Source organism: Ovis canadensis, chromosome 16, assembly GCF_042477335.2.
Source record: "Ovis canadensis isolate MfBH-ARS-UI-01 breed Bighorn chromosome 16, ARS-UI_OviCan_v2, whole genome shotgun sequence".
Lineage (NCBI taxonomy): Eukaryota > Metazoa > Chordata > Mammalia > Artiodactyla > Bovidae > Ovis > Ovis canadensis.
This window is the reverse complement of record NC_091260.1, coordinates 37,260,882-37,282,871: the sequence shown is the minus strand read 5'-3', so window position 1 is coordinate 37,282,871 and position 21,990 is coordinate 37,260,882. Positions and strand designations below refer to the sequence as shown.

Genomic DNA, 21,990 nt, shown 5'->3' with positions numbered 1-21,990 from the left:
GGTTGCCTAATAAGGGAGAAACCCCTTACTGCCAGCTGATGGAAGGACCAAACACCTAAGCCTGGTTCACGGCTGAGTCAGCATCATCACGTGCACACAGACTGGAAATGGATCCCAACTGCACTGCAGCTGCTCTTAGGCGAGGCCATGAAACCACCAGTGAGGGAAAATTCTCCCCAAGGTAAAACTACGGGGTAGTACATCTAATCATTTGGTTTATATGGAGCCAGAAGTGGCTTGAGGTTAGAATAAAGACTGATAGGTAGTAGTAAACAGCCTGGCCAGATGGGCTTCCTGAGTAACCCAGGCTGCAATGCCTGCTTCTCCTCTTTGTTCCTACAACATTGTGCATTTCTTTATCCTAGCATTTGCCTGGGGGATTAAAATTACTTGTTTATTCATCTATCTCCTGCACCAGTCCATGAGTTTCCTATGATGAGGGACTCCATCGTTTTTGCCTTCCTCTCTCCAATACCTAGCATAGTACCTGGTACCCAGGTGGCATACTAGATTTTTGATACCCCATTTAGATCTCTTTTAACAGGTTGGTACATGCATCCCCTAGCTGATGACCTCTGTTATCCAGAAATTTCAGTAAAATCATACCCTCTGTCCTGGAGGGCGACCTCTAGTCAATGACTGATCAAAAGAGGTGTTTTGCTCTTCATATTTCAGAGCTGAGATGAGACCCCATCTTTGCTTGGTTTCTTTTCCTGCCCTCTCTGCTTCCATCACTTCCTAAAAGTTCTCTCCTGGTAGCACTCACTCAATTATTTACTCCCACAAGAATCCTTTCCTAAGTCTCTCTCTCTAGGGAATCCAATCCAAGGTAGGCAGGTATCAGGCAATTATTTATTGAACCAAACTGAACTAAACAATAAACCTTCATTTTATAGTTGAGTCAAGTCAGGCCTAAAGAAGCTTACGGACTTAGGTAAAGTCAAAGTTAATTTGAAGCAGAGCTAAGACAAAACCTAAGCATAACCAACCACCAAGCCAGTGTTTTTTGTTTGTTTTTTTTCACCAAGATACAAAGTTGATACGGAGATGAACACGATCTCTTTCAGACTTCCTCAGATATGCAGAAGCATCCTTTTTCCTCATTAAAAACAGCCATTAATAATTAAATTCAATAAAACTAGAATATAGAGACACAGTCATAAAGTTGAAAAAAGCAATTACAAATCCACTAGCTTATCCTTCTGGCTCTCCCGTTACTGAAACCCCCCACTCCGATTTTTGACAGACTTAGAGGGTGTATTGTTAAGTTTTCAAAACCAGGAAATGTTTTCTAAATCATAAAATCTACTGCTGAGAATGACTAAGTAACCTTAATAAACAACATCCCTATATTTTCCCATGTTTCACCTCTGGCACTGAATCAATCCCAGTCTCAGCTGGTGGCTAGAAATTTCCATTGCCTCAGGGGACAAACGAGGAGGCAGGTTTAAAACTTCTGGCCTGACAGCCTGAAACCCCATACTTCCAAGTCAACCCTAACTTTTGTGGTCCCTAGTAAGTGCCTCAAAATCAGAATAAAAAGCAAGTAGAAGCACAAGAAAAACTGGTTTCTAGAAAAAGAAAGGCAGTCTCTACCTGCAGCGAAGGGAAAGGTGTGTTTGGGTGTTTTACAGGAGGGAAGCGAATCAAGTTGAACCAAAAAATCAGAGCAACTTCCTGATTTTGTGTCCTTAAATAAATGATGAAATGTCTGAATAGAAACCAAAGTTTTGCCGTGAGGTAAAATACTTTGCGTGGAAGGTTTCTGTAATTTCTCCCAGGTAGGTGACCATATGATTCCTTTTACCTACTTTAGAATTGGTTTCAATTCCTTCTTTCAAACTACATCTTCCTGGATTTTTGTTTGACTTTGGTTTTACGTTCAAGTTTTTTGGCGTTTACTGTGTGCCAGGTACTATGAGGGTTGGTTGGAGAATTAATAAGACAAAGAAACCCCCAATCTATCACAGGAGAAAATCGTTTAGAAAAAAGAGAGTATCCAAGTGATAACAGAAAGTACTAGAACAGAAGCTTGGCTTGAGCCCAGTGGGGTATCAGGGAAGGAGCAATCTATTAAGGTCTCTCCCTGGCAGATGTAAATATCCCATCCCATGTGCATATTCTGTTCACACAGACTGTTTGGTCCTGGGAATTCAGTGGTGACTAGAAAGACTGTAAATCAAGCAATTACAGTTGCCTGATTATTAACCAGGAAATTCAGACCACAACAGAAGCACTGGGCCTTGTCAAGGAGGGTAGATGGAGGAAAGGTGTTTCAGCAAGGCACTGGCTTCTAGGAAGAGCTGGTGAGGGGTGGAGGAAAGGAAGAGGAAAGAAAAAAAGTGGGGAGAGATAGAAGAGAGGAACCAGAAGCCCAGTGTGGCTGAGCACAGTATAAGAAGTGGGCAGCCAGGATAGAAGATGCAGAGGCTGCAGCTGGCAGAGGCACGAGGGGTCGGGGGCAAATACCACTGCATCCATTTGAGGCCTTCCCTGAACTTCCAGTTCAAAGTGCATGTGCACAGCCACACACACACACACACACACACACATGCATGTTTGCAAAGGTAGAAAACAGTCCCAGTACCTGACTACTCCCTTCAAGACTCTTACTTGAATCTCTGATTATCTTCTCTATTTATTTTCTGGGTTATTATTCGGTCCCAACACCACACCACTCCAAACAGAAGGTAAGACTCTGAGGTCAGGAGCCTTTGTTGATCTTGATCATAGCTTCACCGTGCACATAGCAGTGCAGGGCACATTAGGCACTCTGTAAATGATGGCTTAGAAGCCAAGCTGAAGAGTTTAGACTATCTGAAGAGGGCCATCAAGGGGTCACACAGGGACATGACATAACCAGATTGCAACTTAGAAGAGGACTCTGGCTGAAATGCAGAGAAGGGACTCAAGGGGATGGTAGGGTGGGGAGAAGCAAGCAGAGGGGAGAGGTAGGCAAGCTAAAGAGATATTTAAAAGGTAAGACTGTCAGGAGAGGGAAAGGGAGAGGCCAAGGGGGCAATCCAAATTTCTGGTTGAGTAGCCAGTTATTAAGTGAGGGAACCTGGGAGGGGAGCTTTAGTTTTCCTTTGTTTTGTTGTGTATATATGACAAGAAATTCTCAATAAACGTTTAGGGAGTAAATAACTGACTGATCACCTGGATCCTGACTTACAGGGGTGGGTGACTTAAACAGACTTCCATATTACTTACATATTACTTACATATTACTTACATATTAAGAAGGTTGAACCTTACTCTGCAGACAGTAAGGAAGCATTACAGATTTCAGTTGGAAAAAGACATATCAGTTCTATGTTTTAGAAAGATCAGTCTGGTGACTATGCAAGGGCAAAACAAGAATAGGACGGAAGTTAACCAGGAAAGTATTTTAAAGAAAGATTTCAGAACTGTTTGGTTACACTGAAATTAGAATTGTCTTTTCATAATACAGTATTTTTGGTAACTTTATATCATGCCTTTTTATGCACTATGTTTCTTCCAAAATGTTCTATAGATGATATGGCATAAGCATAGAAAATTATTTTTTAAATTAAAATAAAAAACAACGAAAGCAAACTTCTTTGCTAGAGTATTTGCATTATACAGACTCTTAAGATGAAGTCCTAAGAGAAGGGCTGAAGTTATAAAACAGCTCTTATTCATACTGTATCATTTGAGTGGAATAACTTCACTTGGAAAGGAAAGTCACAACAAATGCATCTGTTAAGAGCTTTGACAGTGTTTCACCATGGTATTGACGGCCCATACTTTATCAAACTGACGTTGAGTATTTATTCAAGAGGTCACTAACTTGATGCACTAGCCTCCCAGGTGGCGCTAGTGATAAAGAACCCACCTGCCAAAATGCAGGAGACGCAAGAGACGCTGATTCCATCAGTCAGGACGATCCTCTAGAGGAGGGCATGGCAACCTACTTCAGTATTCCTGCCTGAAAAATCCCATGGACAGAGGAGTCTGGCAGGCTACAGTCCATAGAGTCACACAGAGTCTAATATGACTGAAGCAATTTAGCTCACATGCGCACAACTTAATCCACAGCACTCTAAGATAGATGAAAACTTACAAATGTGAAAAAAGTTAGCACAAATATCTAACATGCCCTAGGAAGCCCGACCTCCTTTATTCACTGAAAGCAAATCCCAATAGGGAAAGTTCTAACAGTCTCTCCCACAAGAGTCAGGTCCGCTAACATTTAAATTAAGAAAGAAAATCAATGAGTGAATAGATATTTGCTCCACGGCTGCAGGCTGGGCAGCTGACCAGGTGTTCACTAGGCTGGGAGGGTGGGATGGGTCCCTGGCTCCGCATCTCTATACTAAATGTGTTTCTGACACAGTTGGGAGGGTGGTGGAGAAGCGAGTAGTAGGCCCAAGGCCACTGTGAGGATGGAAATCTTAGGTTTCCAGGAAGAGCTGGAGCAATCCACAGCCCTGGAATCCTGGCTACTGCAGGACATGTCGCACCAGCCTCTCAACTTTCATTCGTTCCCCGAACATCAGTCTCCATGCCCACTGTTCAGGTGGCAAGAGAAAACCAGCACTTGCCCTGCTCATACCCCTTCTCAATGGGGCGTTCTCTAGGCCTGCTAAAAATGGCCATAAAAATTGTGTCCCGCACAACTGCAGGGGGAGCTAATCCTGCAGACGTTGTAGATTCCTATAGAAACCCCCAGAATTGAGGTAGTGGTCATCCTGGTCCCCAGCCACCTCCGGCTGAGCTGACAGCTCCTTCCTTAGTGACAGCAGAGCTTGTGTCCTATCCTGAATGCTCCACGAGTGACACTCAGACATTTCTGTGTCTGCTCCCCCACTGTCTAGGAGCTCTCTAGGCCCAGCCACAGGCTCTAGAGTGAGTGCTGGAGCCAGGCTCACTCTGCTCACGGAGAGAACCTTCTCTAAAGCTCCCAGCTCCCTTGCTCTCTGATGGCATGGGCCTTATCCTGACAATCAGAATCAAATGGCCCTCGGAACTCTGCTCAATGATATGTGGCAGCCTGGATGGGAGGGGAGTTTGGGGGAGAATGGATACACACATATATATGGCTGAGTTCTTTTACTGTCCATCTGAAACTATCACAACACTGTTAATCAGCTATACTCTAACATAAAGGGCTTCCCAGGTGAGGCTAGTGGTAAAGAACCTGCCTGCCAGTGCAGGAGACATAGAGACATGGGTTCGATCTCTGGGTGGGAAGATCTCCTGGAGGAGGGCATGGCAACTCACTCCAGTATTCTTGCCTGGAGGATTCCATGAACAGAGGAGCCTGGAGGACTAGTCCATGGGACTAGGACATGACTGAAATGACTTAGCACTCATGCATACTCTACTATAAAATAAAAAGTTTAAAAACAGAATTAAATAGCCCTTTATATAATCTCTTACTAGTTCAGACACTCCCTCTATAAGCTTCCTATTGCTGCTGTTAGGGCTTCCCTGGTGGCTCAGCTGGTAAAGAATCCACCTGCAATTCGGGAGACCTGTGTTCGATCCCTGGGTTGGGAAGATCCCCTAGAGAAGGAAAAGGCTACCCACTCCAGTATTCTGGCATGGAGAATTCCATGGACTGTTTAGTCCATGGGGTCACAAAGAGTCAGACACGACTGAACTGCTAACAAACTGCCACTAATTTAATGGCTTAAAATGACACACATTGATTGTGTTAAAGAGTTCTGGAGTTCACTGAGCTAAATCAAAGTGCTTGAATGCCTGCATTCTCACTGAGCTAAATCAAAGTGCTTGAATGCCTACATTCTTTCTGGAAGCTCTGGGGGAGACTCTGTCTCGTTGCCTTGTCCAACTTCTAGAGACCATCACATATCTTGACTTGCGACCCCAGCCAGCAATGCTACCAGTCTGACCTCTGCTTCCATCACACCATCTCCTTCTTTGATTTTGACCCTCCTACCCTCCTCTTGTGGCACCCCTATGATCACCTTTAGGGCCCGTTGAGATAATTCAGGATAATCTCTCCACCTTCAAAATCCCTAATTTGATATCATCTGCAAAGTCCCTTTTACTATGTAAAGTAATATCATCCATGTTGAATGAATTAAGATGTGACTATCTCAGCCAGAGTATCTGTAGCATCCCCAATCTGCTTACCAGACAAAGGTGACTTCCTACTGTGATGAGACTCCATAAGGACATAACACCCTGTGTCACATAAAGACTGACAGCAGCATTTATCTAAGCCTTTGTCAACCATATATTGATACTTGCCATCTACCTCTACAAGGACTAAATCAGTTGCTACTGCAGCTGCTGATTTTCAACAAAACACCCTCTGCAAGGAGTTCAGGGTGGAGATTAGAAGTGAGGCATTCTGTGCTCTGAGAAAAACTTGCAGAACAGGTCCTCAGATAGTTAGATATTTTCAGGAGACGATTTTATAAGCCCATTTCTTGAGTCTCCTCACATCTAGAAAAGCACTAAAATCCTTCATGGTGACGACTGCTCCTTGTGACTAGCAAAAACCTTCTGTAGAAAATAGCTGCTTGAGTGCATGCACTCCAACTTCACCAAAATCACGTATACACTGACCTTCCCCACTACCTCTTTGGAGCGGTTTCTCAGAGCTATCTGAAATGCTGTCTCCCTGCTGTCTCCTCATTTTGCCCCAAATATAAAACTTAACTTGCAACTTCACGTTGTGCGTTTTTTAGTTGGCATCTTCAATTAGATTCTTCAAAACAACAGCCCGAATCACCCAAGGAAGAAAGATAAGCTCACATTACGCATCTGGCTAAGCAAGAATATATTCTTCAAAGTGCCTGAAAGCAGCTTTTGGTGAGACCTCAGTATCCGATATTTGTCATGCAATTAGAGCTGAGGGTGAAGAACAGTATACATGTTAAATTATATGCTATGGAATTCTTCATTCAATCTGTGCTCAGTCACTCAGTCATGTCCAACTCTTTGTGATCCCGTGGACGGTAGCCTACCAGGCTCCTCTGTCCATGGAATTTTCCAGGCAAGAAAACTGGGGTGGGTTGCCATTTCCTTCTCCAGGGCTTCATTCAATAAATCTCCTCTATCCATATTCTGCACCCCTCAATGGATATCTAACCTATTGGGTCTCATGCCCAAGCTAATCACACAGATGAAGAGGACAGGAGAGTCATTAGTAGGAGAGAAGGGAAATGAGCGTTTATCCAGTAGTTTCCAGGCTGCCATGTCTTGCCTGTGTGGAGGTCTTGCCTGCGTGCGTGATCAGTCACTTCAGTCATGTCCAACTTTTTGTAACCCTATGGACCACAGCCCACCAAGCTCCTCGGTCTGTTAGGGAAAGCACACTGACTGAAACCGCTCACCCTTGGCCAGGCACCATAGTAACTGTTCGCATGAGTTGTTTTACGACAGGAGGTCCTGGTAAGGAACACAGAACTAATAAGCCACCACCAACTGGAAGAGTTCAGGAAAGGTCAAAAGGAGACACCACATGTCCGACCACCTCCCAGAATCCTCCTCTCTGGCATCCATCTTGGCTGAACAAGGCATGCACCACCAGGAAGGACTCTGAGTCAGAAGATTGGCTAAAAACAACCGGGAAACTAATTCCATCACCTTAAAACCCAAGACTGCGAGCCACAGCAGTCTTGCTGACTGGCAGGGCAGTCCTCCTGGGTTCCCTTGCCCTACTGCTCTCCACCCGGGTGTTCTTTCCCAATAAAATCTCTTGCTTTGTCAGCAGATGTGTCTCCTCAGACAATTCATTTTGAGTGTTAGACAAGAGCCCACTTTTGGGCCCTGGAAGGAGTCCCCCTTCCTGCAACAGGTCCATGGGATTCTCCAGGCAAGAATACTGGAGTGAGTTGCCCTGCCTTCCTCCAGGTGAGCTTTCCAACCCAGGGATTAAAACCCTCCCCCCACCTCCCCTACCCCCAACCCCTGTGTCTCCTGCATTACAAGTGGATTCTTTACCCCTCATAAAGAATTCTAAAGAAGCAATTATCATCCCAGTTTTACAAAAGCAACATCAAGACCAAGAAATTTTTCCCAAAGTCACTATGAGAATAGGTGATGACACCCAGATTAAAGCTCAAATCCACCTAATTCCAAAGCCATAGGCTTCTCATCACCCCACAGGGACCACTCAGATCCCTGGCCGTGACCATCACCACCTCACCTATCCCCCAACACCATTCACTGCCCACTCAGATCCCCCTGGCCTGCAGCCAGCACCTTCCCTCTCAACGATACACCAAAGCCACAGCCACAGGGGCCTCACACCTGGACTCCTGTACCCTCCCCTTGCTCCCTGCCCCCCAGGCAAGAAGAGGCCGGGAAGTGGGCAGAAAAAAGAATCTGGAAGGAGGAAGATGAAGAGGGAGGAGTTCGCAAATGCCTCAAACGGCAGAACTGACTGCCCAGTGTCAGAGGAACTTTGAAACAGGTCTGCACAGGGGTGAGAGCCAGGCGTGCCCCAGTACAGGGCCGGGCGCTGTACATCACCCCAGAGCTCCTTGCAAAATTGCCTAAAGTGAAGTAAAGAACCATTCCGAACTTAATCAGAAGACCACAAAGATTGGCAAGGCCTTTGATTGAGAATGAGTTCTCAAGTCTCGAAGAATGTCTTTTGTTATAAAGTGAAATAAATTTCAAGGAGCCAGAGAGGGCAGGAAGGCCCCAGTGTCCAGCTCAATGATGTCAAAAGTCACTGTGCTTTTACTAGTCATCTCTGACTTCTAAAAGCCGCCAAGGAAATGTAAAGCACCTCCAGCGAATGGGGTCCAGAAAACGTCTGCGGAACTGTGAGGGGACTTAAGGAAGGAGAGGGCTGCTGCTGCTGCTGCTAAGCCGCTTCAGTCGTGTCCGACTCTGTGTGACACCATAGACGGCCTCCTACCAGGCTCCTCTGTCCCTGGGATTGTTCTCCAGGCAAGAACACTGGAGTGGGTTGCCATTTCCTTCTCCAATGCATGAAAGTGAAAAGGGAAAGTGAAGTCGCTCAGTCGTGTCCGACTCTTGGCGACCCCATGGACTGTAGCCTACCAGGCTCCTCCGTCCATGGGATTTTCCAGGCAAGAGTACTGGAGTGGGCTGCCATTGCCTTCTCCGAACGAGAGGGCAGCCACCCACAAAAGAAACTCGGCGAGCAGTTGAAGGCCTCTTGAGGGTCACGAGCAGTCGAGGGAGGGTCTGGGTAGGGCAGGGCTGGAAAGTCTGAGAAGGGAGGACAGCAGGAAGCCTTCCTTCTGCTCGTTCGAGTGCCGCCGAGAGTCCGGCCCCAAAGCCCAGACCCGCGGCGCAGGGCCCGCCCCCGGGGCTCGCGCACTGGCCGGGACCGGAGGGGCCGCGCCGCGCGGGGCGGGGAGTCGGAAGTCTTCCGCGGAGGCGACGGAGCCACTGCGCAGGGCCGAGCGGTCTCCTCCCCCGGCTGCCCGGCTCCCGAGGCCCCGCCTGAGAGTCCAAGTCGCGCTCGCTGCGGGGCTGGCCGGGCCGCGGGCTCTCCCGGGGCCCTCGGATCACACGGGGCTCCCGCCCGCGCCCTCCGCCCCGCTCCCCACCGCCCCTAGCGGGCTCCGCGCGCGGCCAGCCGGGGAAGGGACGGGGAGGGGAAGTGGGGAGGTTGGGGGCGCGTACCTCCAAGCGCCCTGCGCGCCCCGCAGAGCCCCAGGAAGGCGGCGAGCAGGACGAGGCGGCGGGCCCCGAGGCGCCCCATCCCGCTGCAACAGCCCCGAGCTCCGAGCTCGCTCCCGGGTGGCTGCTGAGCTACCTGCTTCGGCCCCTCCCCGGCCCCGGCAGGGACCCGGAGCGGGACCCGGGGGCGCCGCCCCCAACCAGCGCCGGGGCTGGGCCGGGGCGGGGAGAGCTGCAGGCAGCCCGCAGCTGTTGCGCCCCATCACGCTCCGCCCGGCGCCGGGGCCAGAGAGCCCCGGCAGATTCGGTACGGAGAGAGCACGAGTCGCCAGCCCTGCGCGGCGAGTTCTGCGCTGGAATTGACTGTGCGTGCGGGCGCTGATGAGAAGTGGAGAATGGAGGGGAAAGCATTCCTGGTGGAGGTAGGACCTTACCGAACACGACTTTAAGGTGCCAGAGTGAGCGCCAGCTTATTGCTGAATCCCCAATGCTGACCTGGTGCATAGACACCAGCAGATGAATAAGAATTAAACACAAATTGAGCCTCTGTTACTTCCTTCTGGAAATGGAGATTGCACCAAATCTCTAAGGCCCTTCCAGCTTTACCATTCTCACGTTCGAATTCGAAACAAATGGAAAGGCTGTCCACGAGGAATGTGAGTGTTGGCACAGAGAAGGGTCCCGCCCCGGGCTGGCTGTGTCCTAGCCAAGAGCTGGAGGTGTAGCTGTGCCTGGGGTTGGAAGGGCAGGCTGAGTCAGGCATGCAGACTTTCTCCTGGCAGGCTCAAGTAACCAGAGAAACGTAAATGCGCAAGCAGTGCAGAGCGAGATTGCCCAGAGAGCCCGAGACGGCCACCAGTGTCCCCAGGGAGCCTCTACTCAACCGCCATCCCTGGTTAAGGATAGAAGCTTGGTTCCTTAAGAGACCTGAGGGCAAATCACGATTCAGGTATTATTAGGTGACCTTGAACAAATCTCTTAATTGTCTCAACTTCTGTCTCCACTCCTGTAAAAGGAAGGTAATGATGCCGATCCCATAGGTGAGTTGTGTGGTTATTCCAGCCCATGAGGACTGAGTGTTGAGCATGGTGCCTGGCTTGTGGTAAGAACTCACTGGGCAGTCTTGTTATACCCAGGACCCCAGCCAGGCCCATGGGGCTTCTCTGACCAGTTTGGAACAACTCTGGCTAGACACACACTCCTGAGAGTGAGCCATCTTTTCTCTTTCCTTCAGGATGGAGCGCCGTCTCATTTTCCTTCCATGGGCTTAGCCATATGTACTATTGAAGACAAAAATAAAAAGACCGGGAGCTGACTTGTGGCTCAGATCATGAACTCCTTATTGCAAAATGCAGACTTAAATTGAAGAAAATGGGGAAAAAATTCAGGTAAATCAAACCCCTTATGATTATACAGTGGAAGTGACAAATAGATTCAAGGGATTAGATATGATAGAGTACCTGAAGAACTATGGATGGAGGTTTGTGACATTGTACAGGAGGCAGTGATCAAGACCATCCCCAAGAAAAAGAAATGCCAAAAGGCAAAATGGTTGTCTGAGGAAGCTTTACAAATAGCTGAGAAAAGAAGTGAAAGGCAAAGGAGAAAAGGAAAAATATACCCATTTGAATGCAGAGTTCCAAAGAAGAGCAAGGAGAAACGCTTCCTCAGTGATCAATGCAAAGAAATAGAGGAAAACAATAGAATGGGAAAGACTCGAGATCTCCTCAAGAAAATTAGAGATACCAAGGGAACATTTCATGCAAAGACGGGCACAATAAAGGACAGAAACAGTATGGACCTAACAGAAGCAGAAGATATTAAGAAAAGTGGCAAGAATACACAGAAGAACTATACAATAAAGATCTTAATGACCCAGATAACCATGATGGTGTGATCACTCACCTAGAGCCAGACATCCTGGAATGCAAAGTCAAGTGGGCTTTAGGAAGCATCACTATGAAAGAAGCCAGTGGAGGTGATGGAATTCCAGTTCAGCTATTTCAAACTGAAAAAGATGATGCTGTGAAAGTGCTGCACTCAGTGTGCCAGCAAATTTGGAAAACTCAGCAGTGGCCACAGAACTGGAAAATGTCAGTTTTCATTTCAATCCCAAAGAAAGGCAATGTCAAAAAATGTTCAGCAACCGCACAATTGGACTTCTCTCACATGCTAGCAATGCTCAGAATTCTCCAAATGAGCCTTCAATAGCACGTGAACTGAGAACTTCCAGATGTTCAAGTTGGATTTAGAAAAGGCAGAGGAACAAGACATCAAATTACCAACATCTGTTGGATCATAGACAAAGGAAGAGAGTTCTGGGAAAATATCTACTTCTGCTTTGTTGATTATGCCAAAGCCTTTGACTGTGTGGATCACAACAAACTCTGGAAAATTCTTCAAGAGATGGGAATACCAGATTATCTCATCTGCCTTCTGAGAAATCTGTATGCAGGTCAAGAAGCAGCAGTTAGAACCAGACATGAAACAACAGACTGGTTCCAAATAGGGAAAGGAGTACATCAAGGCTATATATTGTCACCCTGCTTACTTAACTTCTATGCAGAGTATGAGAAATGCCGGGCTGGATGAAGCACAAGCTGCAATCAAGATTGCCGGGAGAAATATCAATAACCTCAGATATGCAGATGACACCACCCTTATGGCAGAAAGCAAAGAGGAACTAAAGAGCCTTTTTGATGAAAGTGAAAGAGGAGAGTGAAAAAGTTGGCTTAAAACTCAACATTCAAAAAACTAAGTTCATGATATCCAATCCCATCACTTCATGGAAAATAGATGGGAAAACAATGGAAACAGTGACAGACTTTATTTTCTTGGGCTCCAGAACCACTGCAGATGGTGACTGCAGCCATGAAATTAAAGGATACTTGCTCCTTTGAAGGAAAGCTATGACCAACCTAGGCAGCATATTAACAAGCAGAGACATTACTTTGCCAACAAAGGTCCATCTAGTCAAAGCTATGGTTTTCCCAGTAGTCATGTGTGGATGTGAGACTTGGACCACAAAGAAAGTTGAAAGAAAGTAGAAAGTGTCAGTCTCTCAGTCATATTCGACTCTGTGACCACATGGACCGTAGCCCACCAGGCTCCTCTGTCCACGGGATTCTTCAGGCAAGAATACTGGAGTAGGTAGCCTTTCCCTTCTCCAGGAGATCTTCCTAACCCAGGGATCGAACCCAGGTCTCCTGCATTGTAGGCAAATTCTTTACCATCTGAGCCACCAGGGAAGCTTTGATGCTTTTGAACTGTGGTGTTGGAGAAGACTCTTGAGAGTCTCTTGGACTTCAAGGAGTTCAAACCAGTCAATCCTATGGGAAATCAGTCCTAAATGTTCATTGGAAGGAGTGATGCTGAAGCTGAAGCTCCAATACTTTGGCCACTTGATGCAAAGAACTGACTCATTGGAAAAGACCCAGATGCTGGGAAAGATTGAAGGCAGGAGGAGAAGCTGATGACAGAGGATGAGATGGTGGGTTGGCATCACCGACTCGATGGACATGAGTTTGAGCAAATTCTGGGAAATGGTGAAGGACACGGGGAAGCTGATGTTCTGCAGTCCACTGGGTCACTAAGAGTCAGACACAACTGAGCAACTGAACTATACTGATCTGAACTACTGAAGACGCCGTATGTCATCATGTTCATAATCTCCAGCGTCCCCCACTTGCCCATAGTCGAACTGATTTTCCTGGGACTGCAGAAGCTTGGACCAGGTTGGTGGGAGTGGTAGTTCTACCTCTAAATGTGTCACGGCTTCCACTTTCTCTCCTATAAAATGGAAAGATTGGTTAAATGATCTGTACATTCCCTCCAGGTCCAAAATTTTATGATTCTGATTTGTCATCTTTGGCATCAGGATAGCTCTGCCATTTAAATAGAGCCCTTTTAATTAGTGCACAAAGAATCACATAATGTTTGAATTTCTTTACTTCAAGCGGTGATTGCCCATAAACTTCGAACTTTTAATTTAGAAAAATCATTCAAAGTGTCAAAAAGAAACTATGAATTATCTCCCTATAAAGTACCACTTGCTCCTCTTCTTTAAATTAGTTCTAATCTATCACATAATTTCTTCAAAGATTGAATGAAGTCTCCAGCCAATTTCTGCAGCAGTGAAGTTGGCTCTAGAATGATGAGAAATTATCATGCTTGGTTGTTATGGAAAGCCCCATGATAAATATCGTGACTCTAAGGATGTTTATAGTGTCTGATCAGGAAACCCACCTATGTAACCCACCTATAGTCACTCAGATCTAATCATCTAGTCATTTTGACTGGCATTCACCTGCTATGCCCCAGCAACAGGAGTTATTCTGTTCAGATGTTAACCTGAACACTGTTCTCTGAGGAATGAAGATATGGAGAACAGAGAATGAATATAGAGATGGACATTCACTCAACAAATATTCATTGAACTCTTCCAAATGGAAAAGGCACAGAAAAGATGTCATTCACAGAAATGAATTAGAGCCCCTGCGTCCAAGGAAGTTACCATAGAGAGGAGTTGGGATTTCCCTGGTGGTTCAGTGGTTGACTCTGCACTTCCATTGCAGGGGCCATGGGTTCAATCCCTGTCCAGGGAACTAAGATCCCATTTGGCAAAGCCAAAAACTGAAATAAAATATAAAAATATTGAGAGGAGTGTAAGACAAGTATAGCGGTAATTTTAATAAGGGTGCATTAGAAACTGGGCTTCTCTGGAACTGTCCAGGCCATACATCTCTGATGATGTGATGGCTTGAGCAGCCATGTCTCATTTACATGACCACCCTCCCTTTGACCCCCACCCCACCATGACTGGGGTAGGGTGGGTTTCTCGTCTAAGGAGCATGGACTCCAGAGAAAAGAGTGTCAAAGCTGATTCCTTCTCAAAACTTTCATCCTAGAAGCATTAAGAATGAAATGATTGGTGGTGATCTCAGACCAGTAAGTCATGTGGAGATGGCACCTTAGTGAGCACCAGCCAAAGACCCATGTCCGCAAAGGTCTGAGGGGACCATGAGTCAGGAGAGGAAGCTGTTTGCCTCTTTCTAGGTCTTTGCAGAGAGAGGATTGGCACCGGGTCCCAGAGAAAAGGTGATTATGAGGGACAGTCAGAGAGACAGACCGTAAGTTGCTGCCCATTGGCTTTCTTAGTCCCATGAAACACAGATGTACTTCCTGAGTTTTGTTTCCATGAGATTCTTCTGAGTTCTCTTGATAAATCCACACTTTACTGAGTTGGTATGCAACTCTAGCTTCACAAATTCACGTGTACATAAGTGATCATTTTCTACATTTTTAAAAACTCAACTTGATTTCTGTTTTGACCTCTCAATTTGCTGTGGACGCAAAACTATTTCTCAGTGAATTGAAGTTTTCTCTCCTGCGTTACCCTGTGTTGTGTTATGTCGAAGTGCCATAGACCTTATGTAGCGCCAAAACAGGAATGACTGAGAGAGGGGGCGTGGCAGCTCTCTGATTTTGGATGCCTCCACAAGGACACCCATGATGCTTTGCCATTTGCAACAGCATGGAGGGACCTGGAGGGCATTTGCTTAATAAAATAAGTCAGACAAAGACAAATGCCATACACTATCATCTACGTGGACTCCAAACAATAAAGCAAATGAATGAGTATAACAAAACAGAGACAAACTCACAGATACAGAGAACAAACAAATGGTTACCAGTGGGGAGACAGAAGGGAGGAAGGACAAGAGAGGGCTAGGGGCTTAAGAGGTGCAAACTACAATGTATAAAATAAATAAGCTACAAGGATATATGGCACAGTGCAGGGAATATAGCTGATATTTTATCATAACTATAAATGAAGTATGGGGCTTCCCTGGTGGCTCGGTGGTAAAGAATCCGCCCATAATGCAGGAGCTGCAGGAGACGTGGGTTGGATCTCTGGGTCAGGAAGATCCCCTGGAGAAGGATTTGGCAACCCGTGCTAGTATTCTTGCCTGGGGAATCCCATGGACAGAGGAGCCTGACGGGCTACAATCCATAGGGACACAAAGAGTCAAACATGACTAAGCAACTAAACAGCAACAATAAATGAAGTATAACCTTTAAAAATTACGAATCACTATCTTTTTACACCTGTAACTTACATGATATTCTACCTCAGTTAAGAAAAAGAAAGACCTCCTCAAAATAAATAATAAAGAAGTTTACTCTGCCACACTAGTTTGTCAGCAAGGAACAGCATCCCATTAGAAGGGCCTTGGGTAGAACAAAAGGCCATATATGATGAACATGAGGGAACCAAGAACCATATTTGGCACTGGAGCTTGACTTTGAAGCGTGAGTCACTGGAGATGGCCTAAGAGCCCAGGAAGAAAGAGGACATGAAGGCCTTGAGATCTGTCTCTGAAGAGGGTGAGGACTGAAGACAGTGGCAACAAGTTAGTAAAAAGGGTGGGGGATACTGGTGGTATAACAAATTCACCTTTACAAGACCTTCATGTTTCGCTTGGTTCTCATTTCATGTTTTGCTGTCAGCACTGAAGAGCTTAACATTGAAGGAATGTAAAACATTTTGAAATAACAGGACTTGATACAATGATGGAGGTCAGGCTCTTTCAAAACTTAAAAAGACTGAGCATCCTGGGCTGGTGGATCTCTGAGCCCCTGTCAGCTCTTACAATCCATGATGCCTTGAACAATTGAACTTTTCCAGAGGCCTTTCAGTAACACAGACCACACAAAAATGACTCTGGTCTGTAGCCATAATGGGAATTCTTGCAACCTTCCCACAACTGGTGAATTCTCTGCTTCCAATGGCCAGATTTTCTTACAAGTTATATAAGCAGAGTGACAACATACAACCTTGATGAACTCCTTTCTCAATTTTGAACCAGTCCATTGTTCCATGTCAGGTGAGGACAGAAGACAGCAGCAACAAGTTCATAAAAAGAGTGCGAGATGCTGGTAGTATAAAGAATTTAGCTTCACTCAGAATCAAGGCTCCATCAGGCCACAGGCTTCAGTGTAACACCCACCAAGAGACAGGGGGTCATACAGCCAGCTCTGAGTGGTAAGCTGCTCCCCACAGGGCTCCATGTAGAGTCAAGCCCCACATGGAAGCTCTACACTGAGTCCCAGGGTGAGGGGTATGGCCATTTAATATGTCCGCAGGACGCCTATGGGCTTCGCAACAACTGGAAAATCACCCACTGAACAGCCCCAGGGACTCAGACATAATACCGACAGGCACCAGGCCTCATTAGGGGAAGATGTTTCTGCTAAACTTGCATTTCTAACACAAAGCTGAGTTCCGGTAACCCTAGTGAAAGAAATAGAAGAAGCCACAGAAAACTATTTTTGGCTATCTGAGAACAAAAGTTGATTTTAAATTGTTGAACTCTGCTTCCCAAAAAACAATTTAGTGCTGCGTTTGGCCTCCTCTTATGCAAGTTACACATGTGGCCCACTCCTACCTTCACCCCACAGTTGGGTGAGACTTGAAAAAAACTAAGTGCTAAAAAGATCCCTCAGCCACATGACTCCTCCAGATCCAGAGCACTGAGGGTTTTCAAGTCAGGAATAAAGAGCATCACCAGCTTTTCTGAGCCCCTTCTCTGACCACCGGCTCTTGACCCTGTGTGTCTGGTGCCATCGCAGGAAGTAGAAACAGCCAGATGTTCTGTATCTTCATATGGTGTTAGTCCAGGGAATGGACTAGTGACAGCTGACTGTGGAGGAGACTGTACGTGAGCAGTCTCACAGAGTCACCAAGAGAACCAGGACATCTTGCTTCATGGAGAATGAGGGACTTGTCAGTGTTCATCAGGAAGGCTCAGAGTGCTAAAGGCATCCAGAGCAGTGAAGAAGGATAAAGGTCATCCAGTGGTTTTGACCACTGGGATAAAACTAACGTTTTTTTCTTTTGGCCATGCTGTACACGTTGCAGGATCTTAGTTCCCCAACCAGGGATTGAATCTGGGGTTCCAGCAGTGAAAGTGTCAAGCGTTAACCACTGGACCACTAGGGAAGTCTCCATAAAACTGACCTTGATGAGACTAGCTTTAATAACTCAGAGGGAGACAGAAATTGTTCAAGCCTGTGTAGATGGGACACGAAGAGGAGCCATCAGATGCAGATAGCACTTCAAAGGGTTTGATTAGAGGAGTAGGAATGAAATTAGATTATAGGATGAGGCGGTCATAATATCAAGAAAGAGATTTTTAGGATTAGAGTCTGTTTTTAGGTGGTGAAAAACAGAGAAGAAGAGATTGAAGATTAAGGAAAGAGAGGGGAAGCTGACAGTAGGTCCTGGAAGGAATGGGGTTCACATGTGAGTGGAGGTTTGTCCTGAACGAGAGGAGAGGAGAGGAGGGTGAACTTAGATACATGGCAAGTTTATGGGTCAGAGCACAGGGAAGTCAGCTTGGTAGCCTCTATTTTCTCTATGAAATGGGATAAAACATGCCTACTAAGTGTAGATGGGTTCAACACAGGTCTGGAAGGTTTGGAATTATCCTCTTTTTGAAAAAAGAAAAAATTATCCTCCACCTGGTATCCCCTTTGGGAACCATAAGTTTGTTTCTTTGTGTGTGAGTCTACTTCTGTTTTGTAAATAAGCTCATTTTTAGATTCCGCATGAAGTGATGTCACACAATATTTGGAATCATTCTTGATCTGCTCCTCCTTCCCTTTTCTTTGGTTGTGCAAACTTGTTTATAAGTAGGTTGACCATTACCCACTCTGTGTTCAAGAGAGTCCTGGTTCACACCTGTTGTCTGGGTGTGATTTCTCACAGTATCCATTCACTCTCGACAATGTCCTAGTTGGAACAATAGTTTAGACAGACAGAGATTCATGTTTTTTTCAATCTGCACAACTGTGTCATTTTCTCCTGTGGTACAGAGCCCTGCATCCAGACACAAAGCAAAATGTAGAATTGACTATACTATGTTTTAGTACAGGGTTGGGATGTTTCTCTGTTGGTGAAGTGGAAGGCTGGGCGTTCAAGAGCTTCAGAAGTTCTGGTAACTGGACAGCATGGAGATAACGACAGCCAGCCGTGCTGTTTCTGTGAGACACAGGTAAGAAGACGGAAAACTTTGCGGTTTTAAGCATCTCCCAGAGGAGAAACTCTGCCTTACAAGGTGCTTTTGACCTGTGCCCACCTCCCACCCTCTACTACTTTCCTCTCATTTACTCATTCTGGGAAACGAGACAACAGCCTCGGAGTTTACAGTGAAGACTGCACTGTAGGAAGGAGGGAGGGAAACGCCTAGAACTTGCATGAACACCACAGCCCACGTCCTTAATACATTAGCATTAAGTTATTGTTGTTGTTGAGTTGCTAAGTTATATCCGCCTCTTTGGTGATATCATGGATTGTAGCCCACCAGCCTTCTCCATCCATGGGATTCCCCAGGCAAGAATACTGGAGTGGGTTGCTATTTCCTTCTCCAGGGGAGCTTCCCAACCCAGGGACTGAACCTGCATCTCCTGCATTGGCAGGCTCAGGGAAGCTCAGACTTTGTTTTACATACTGATATAACTGAAGGCCTGCCCACCCACCTGAGAATTGCCTTATACATCAGGAGGGTGTGCGAATTTCGTGATGCACAAATGGGACTGGAGGGACTTGTGATAGGCTGGAAAGAGGAAATCTAGGGGTTACCAGAGAAGGGAAAGTATTGTCGTCCTGAATGGCAAACTCCAAAGGGCCATATATGGAAGGAATGGCAATTGTGTAGTCAACCATTAGCAACCTTCACTTTACCAGACTTCGCTTTCTTTTTCTAAAGAGCAATTTATGAAATTTGAAACTCGGAGGGACAATAAAACATCAAGGATGTCTGGAGTGGATTCCTAAGGAAAAGTCAACCCCATAGCAGACAACACCCTGGGTACATTCCCCGCTCTGGACCTTGACACTCACTGTGTCCTCTGCCAGCGATGCTCCTATGTCCTCCTGGTCCATCCCTCTCTGTCTGCAGGTCTCTGCTTAAATGCCCTCTAACTAGCAGGGCCTTCTATAGCCACCTGTGGAAAATAGCTCCTCAGTCTCACTTCCCCTGCTTTTTCTCCATAGCATTTACCACTGTCTAGTATGTATGTGGACTTATTTCTTGTCTGCCTTCACATACTACAATGTGAACTCTGTGTGGCAGAGACTTGGTTTGGTCCCCTGCAGTAAGCTCACTGTTTGGGCCATTATAGGTTTTTAATTACTGTGCGTTGACTAAATGAAAAAAAAAAGTGAATGAGTGGTTACTTCGAGTTTTAATGCAATGTCTGTTTTAATGGATTTTGATAAGTCTTCATGATCAAACGGGAGAGAGATTCTATGAGATTCTTGATTCTTACAATATGAGTAGATGAGTGGCCTCTATCTCCCTTCAGGTAAATCTGTTGGATAGGTGAGCTATGCTCAGTTTCTTGGGATCAAGGGCAAAAGGCAAATATTAATATTTAATATTTAAAGACCAAGAGCAAAACAAAACTCCATGGAGCAGGCAGTATTGTCAAACCCACGTTGCCAATGAAGAAACTGACGCTGAGATGTGGAACGGTATTTGTTCAAGATCATCCAACTGATGAGTCTCAGTCCTAGGATTCAAGTCTTCTGACTTCAAATTCCATCCTGTTCCTGTAGCCCAACATGCCTCTCCTTCCGTAACACAGAAAAGACTTTGCAAGGAGGAGTCATCTCCTTTCACTGCCTCTACTTTCTCACCTCCCAGACTCCTTTTAGCCAACCCCAATCTGGCTTCCTCATCTCTGCTCCCCTGCACCTGGTCCTATCCTAATCACTGGCCACCTCATCCAGGGGCACATCTCCATTCTCAACTTACCTGATTTTCAGAAGTGTTCAAGGTAAGTACTCCCTCCTTGAAACCCTTCCCTTTCTTGGTCTCCATTAAGCACAGGCTCCTGGTCAGCCTCCTACTTCAGTAACCATACCTCCACAGTCTCTTTTGCCAGCTCCAAGCCATCTCTACAGGCTGCAAAACCTTAGAGCTCAGCCCTGCCTCTTCTTTTCTTCTCTAGCTACAATCCCATGGTATTAAGAATCGAACTTGGGTCTCCTGCATTGCAAACAGATTCTTTACCAGCTGAGCTATCAGGGAAGCCCACTACATGGAAATGACTCACAAATTCACATCCCTGGTTATGAACTTCACCCTGGATTTCAGCCTTACTTTCATTTCCAAAAACCTTGTTATGGGTTAAATGTATCTGGCCCTGCAATCCAAATCCATATGTTGAAATTCTAACCCCAATGTGATAGTATTTGGAGATGGGACCTCTAGGAGGTGATTAGGCCAAGAGCCTGGAGCTCTCATGAATGTAATTAGTGCCCTTACAAGGTGAGACATGAGGGCTTGTCCTCTTCTCTGCCATGTGAGGATTCATTGAGAAGATAGCTGAGTGCAAACCAGAAGGTAAGCTCTCACCAGACATTGGATCTGCCAACACCTTCTTCTTAGAGTCCTCAGCTTTTGGAACCGTGAGAAATAAACGTTTGATACTTCAGTCATCCAGTTTATGCTATTATAGCAGCCGGAGCTAAGACAAGCCTGCTTGCCATCTTCTCTTGAATGTCTAACAGACATCTCAAAATTAACATAACAAAACTAGAACTCTATTTTACCACCCCAATCCTATCCCTCATCTCGGTAAATAACACTACCATCTATTCAGTGGTTCAAATCCAAACCTTAAGCATCTTCATTCATCTCTTTCCCTCATATCCAAGGTTCTTCATTTCTACCTCTGAACCTAAATTAACCTGCTTCTCTCCATCTCTACTGCTGCCCTAATCCACCTCACCACTCTCTCTGTCTTATACCCCTAGAGTCTGGAGCAGTGGTTTGTTGATTGGTCCAGACACGGCTGATAGTAAATATAGGGTGAAAAAATGAATATGAATTTTTTTTCAATTTAGAGTTTACTGGAGAATACTTGCCATCCAGGAGTCATTTCACAGCAGAACTCAGAGACACCCAGGAAAACTTTAGAAGTCAGGACACTCGAATACCTCCAGTGCCAATCCTGCCCTTACTCCCATGGGACCCTTCTACTCCTTAGCTGTCTTCATGATGTCTCATAGACAAAACCTACTCAGAAAAAAGTAGATGAAATTTACCCATACAAAAGTGCAGATCGGTGATAATCACTTAAGGACTCATCCCCCAGAGTATTTGGAAGTTCAGTTCAGTTCAGTTGCTCAGTCGTGTCTGACTCTTTGGGACCCCGTGGACTGCAGCACACCAGACCTCCCTGTCCATCACCAACTCCCGGAGTTTACCCAAACCCATGTCCACTGAGTCAGTGATGGATCCAACCATCTTATCCTCTGTAATCCCCTTTTCCACCCACCTTCAATCTTTCCCAGCATCAGGGTCTTTTCAAATGAGT

The 21,990-nt window shown here is 45.9% G+C and overlaps 1 protein-coding gene across 2 annotated transcripts in view; it reads right to left on the bottom strand.

The window, feature by feature from the left end:
- LOC138422011 (chondroitin sulfate proteoglycan 4-like) overlaps positions 1-11,285 on the bottom strand; it is a 73,215-nt gene extending 61,930 nt beyond the window's left edge. For both annotated transcript variants that reach the window (XM_069556551.1, XM_069556552.1), the window contains exon 1: positions 9,607-11,285. In XM_069556551.1, the coding sequence (XP_069412652.1) occupies positions 9,607-9,685 (79 nt within the window). In that variant the 5' untranslated portion in view covers positions 9,686-11,285. The remainder of the gene's footprint in view (positions 1-9,606) is intronic.
- Positions 11,286-21,990: the final 10,705 nt, after the last annotated feature.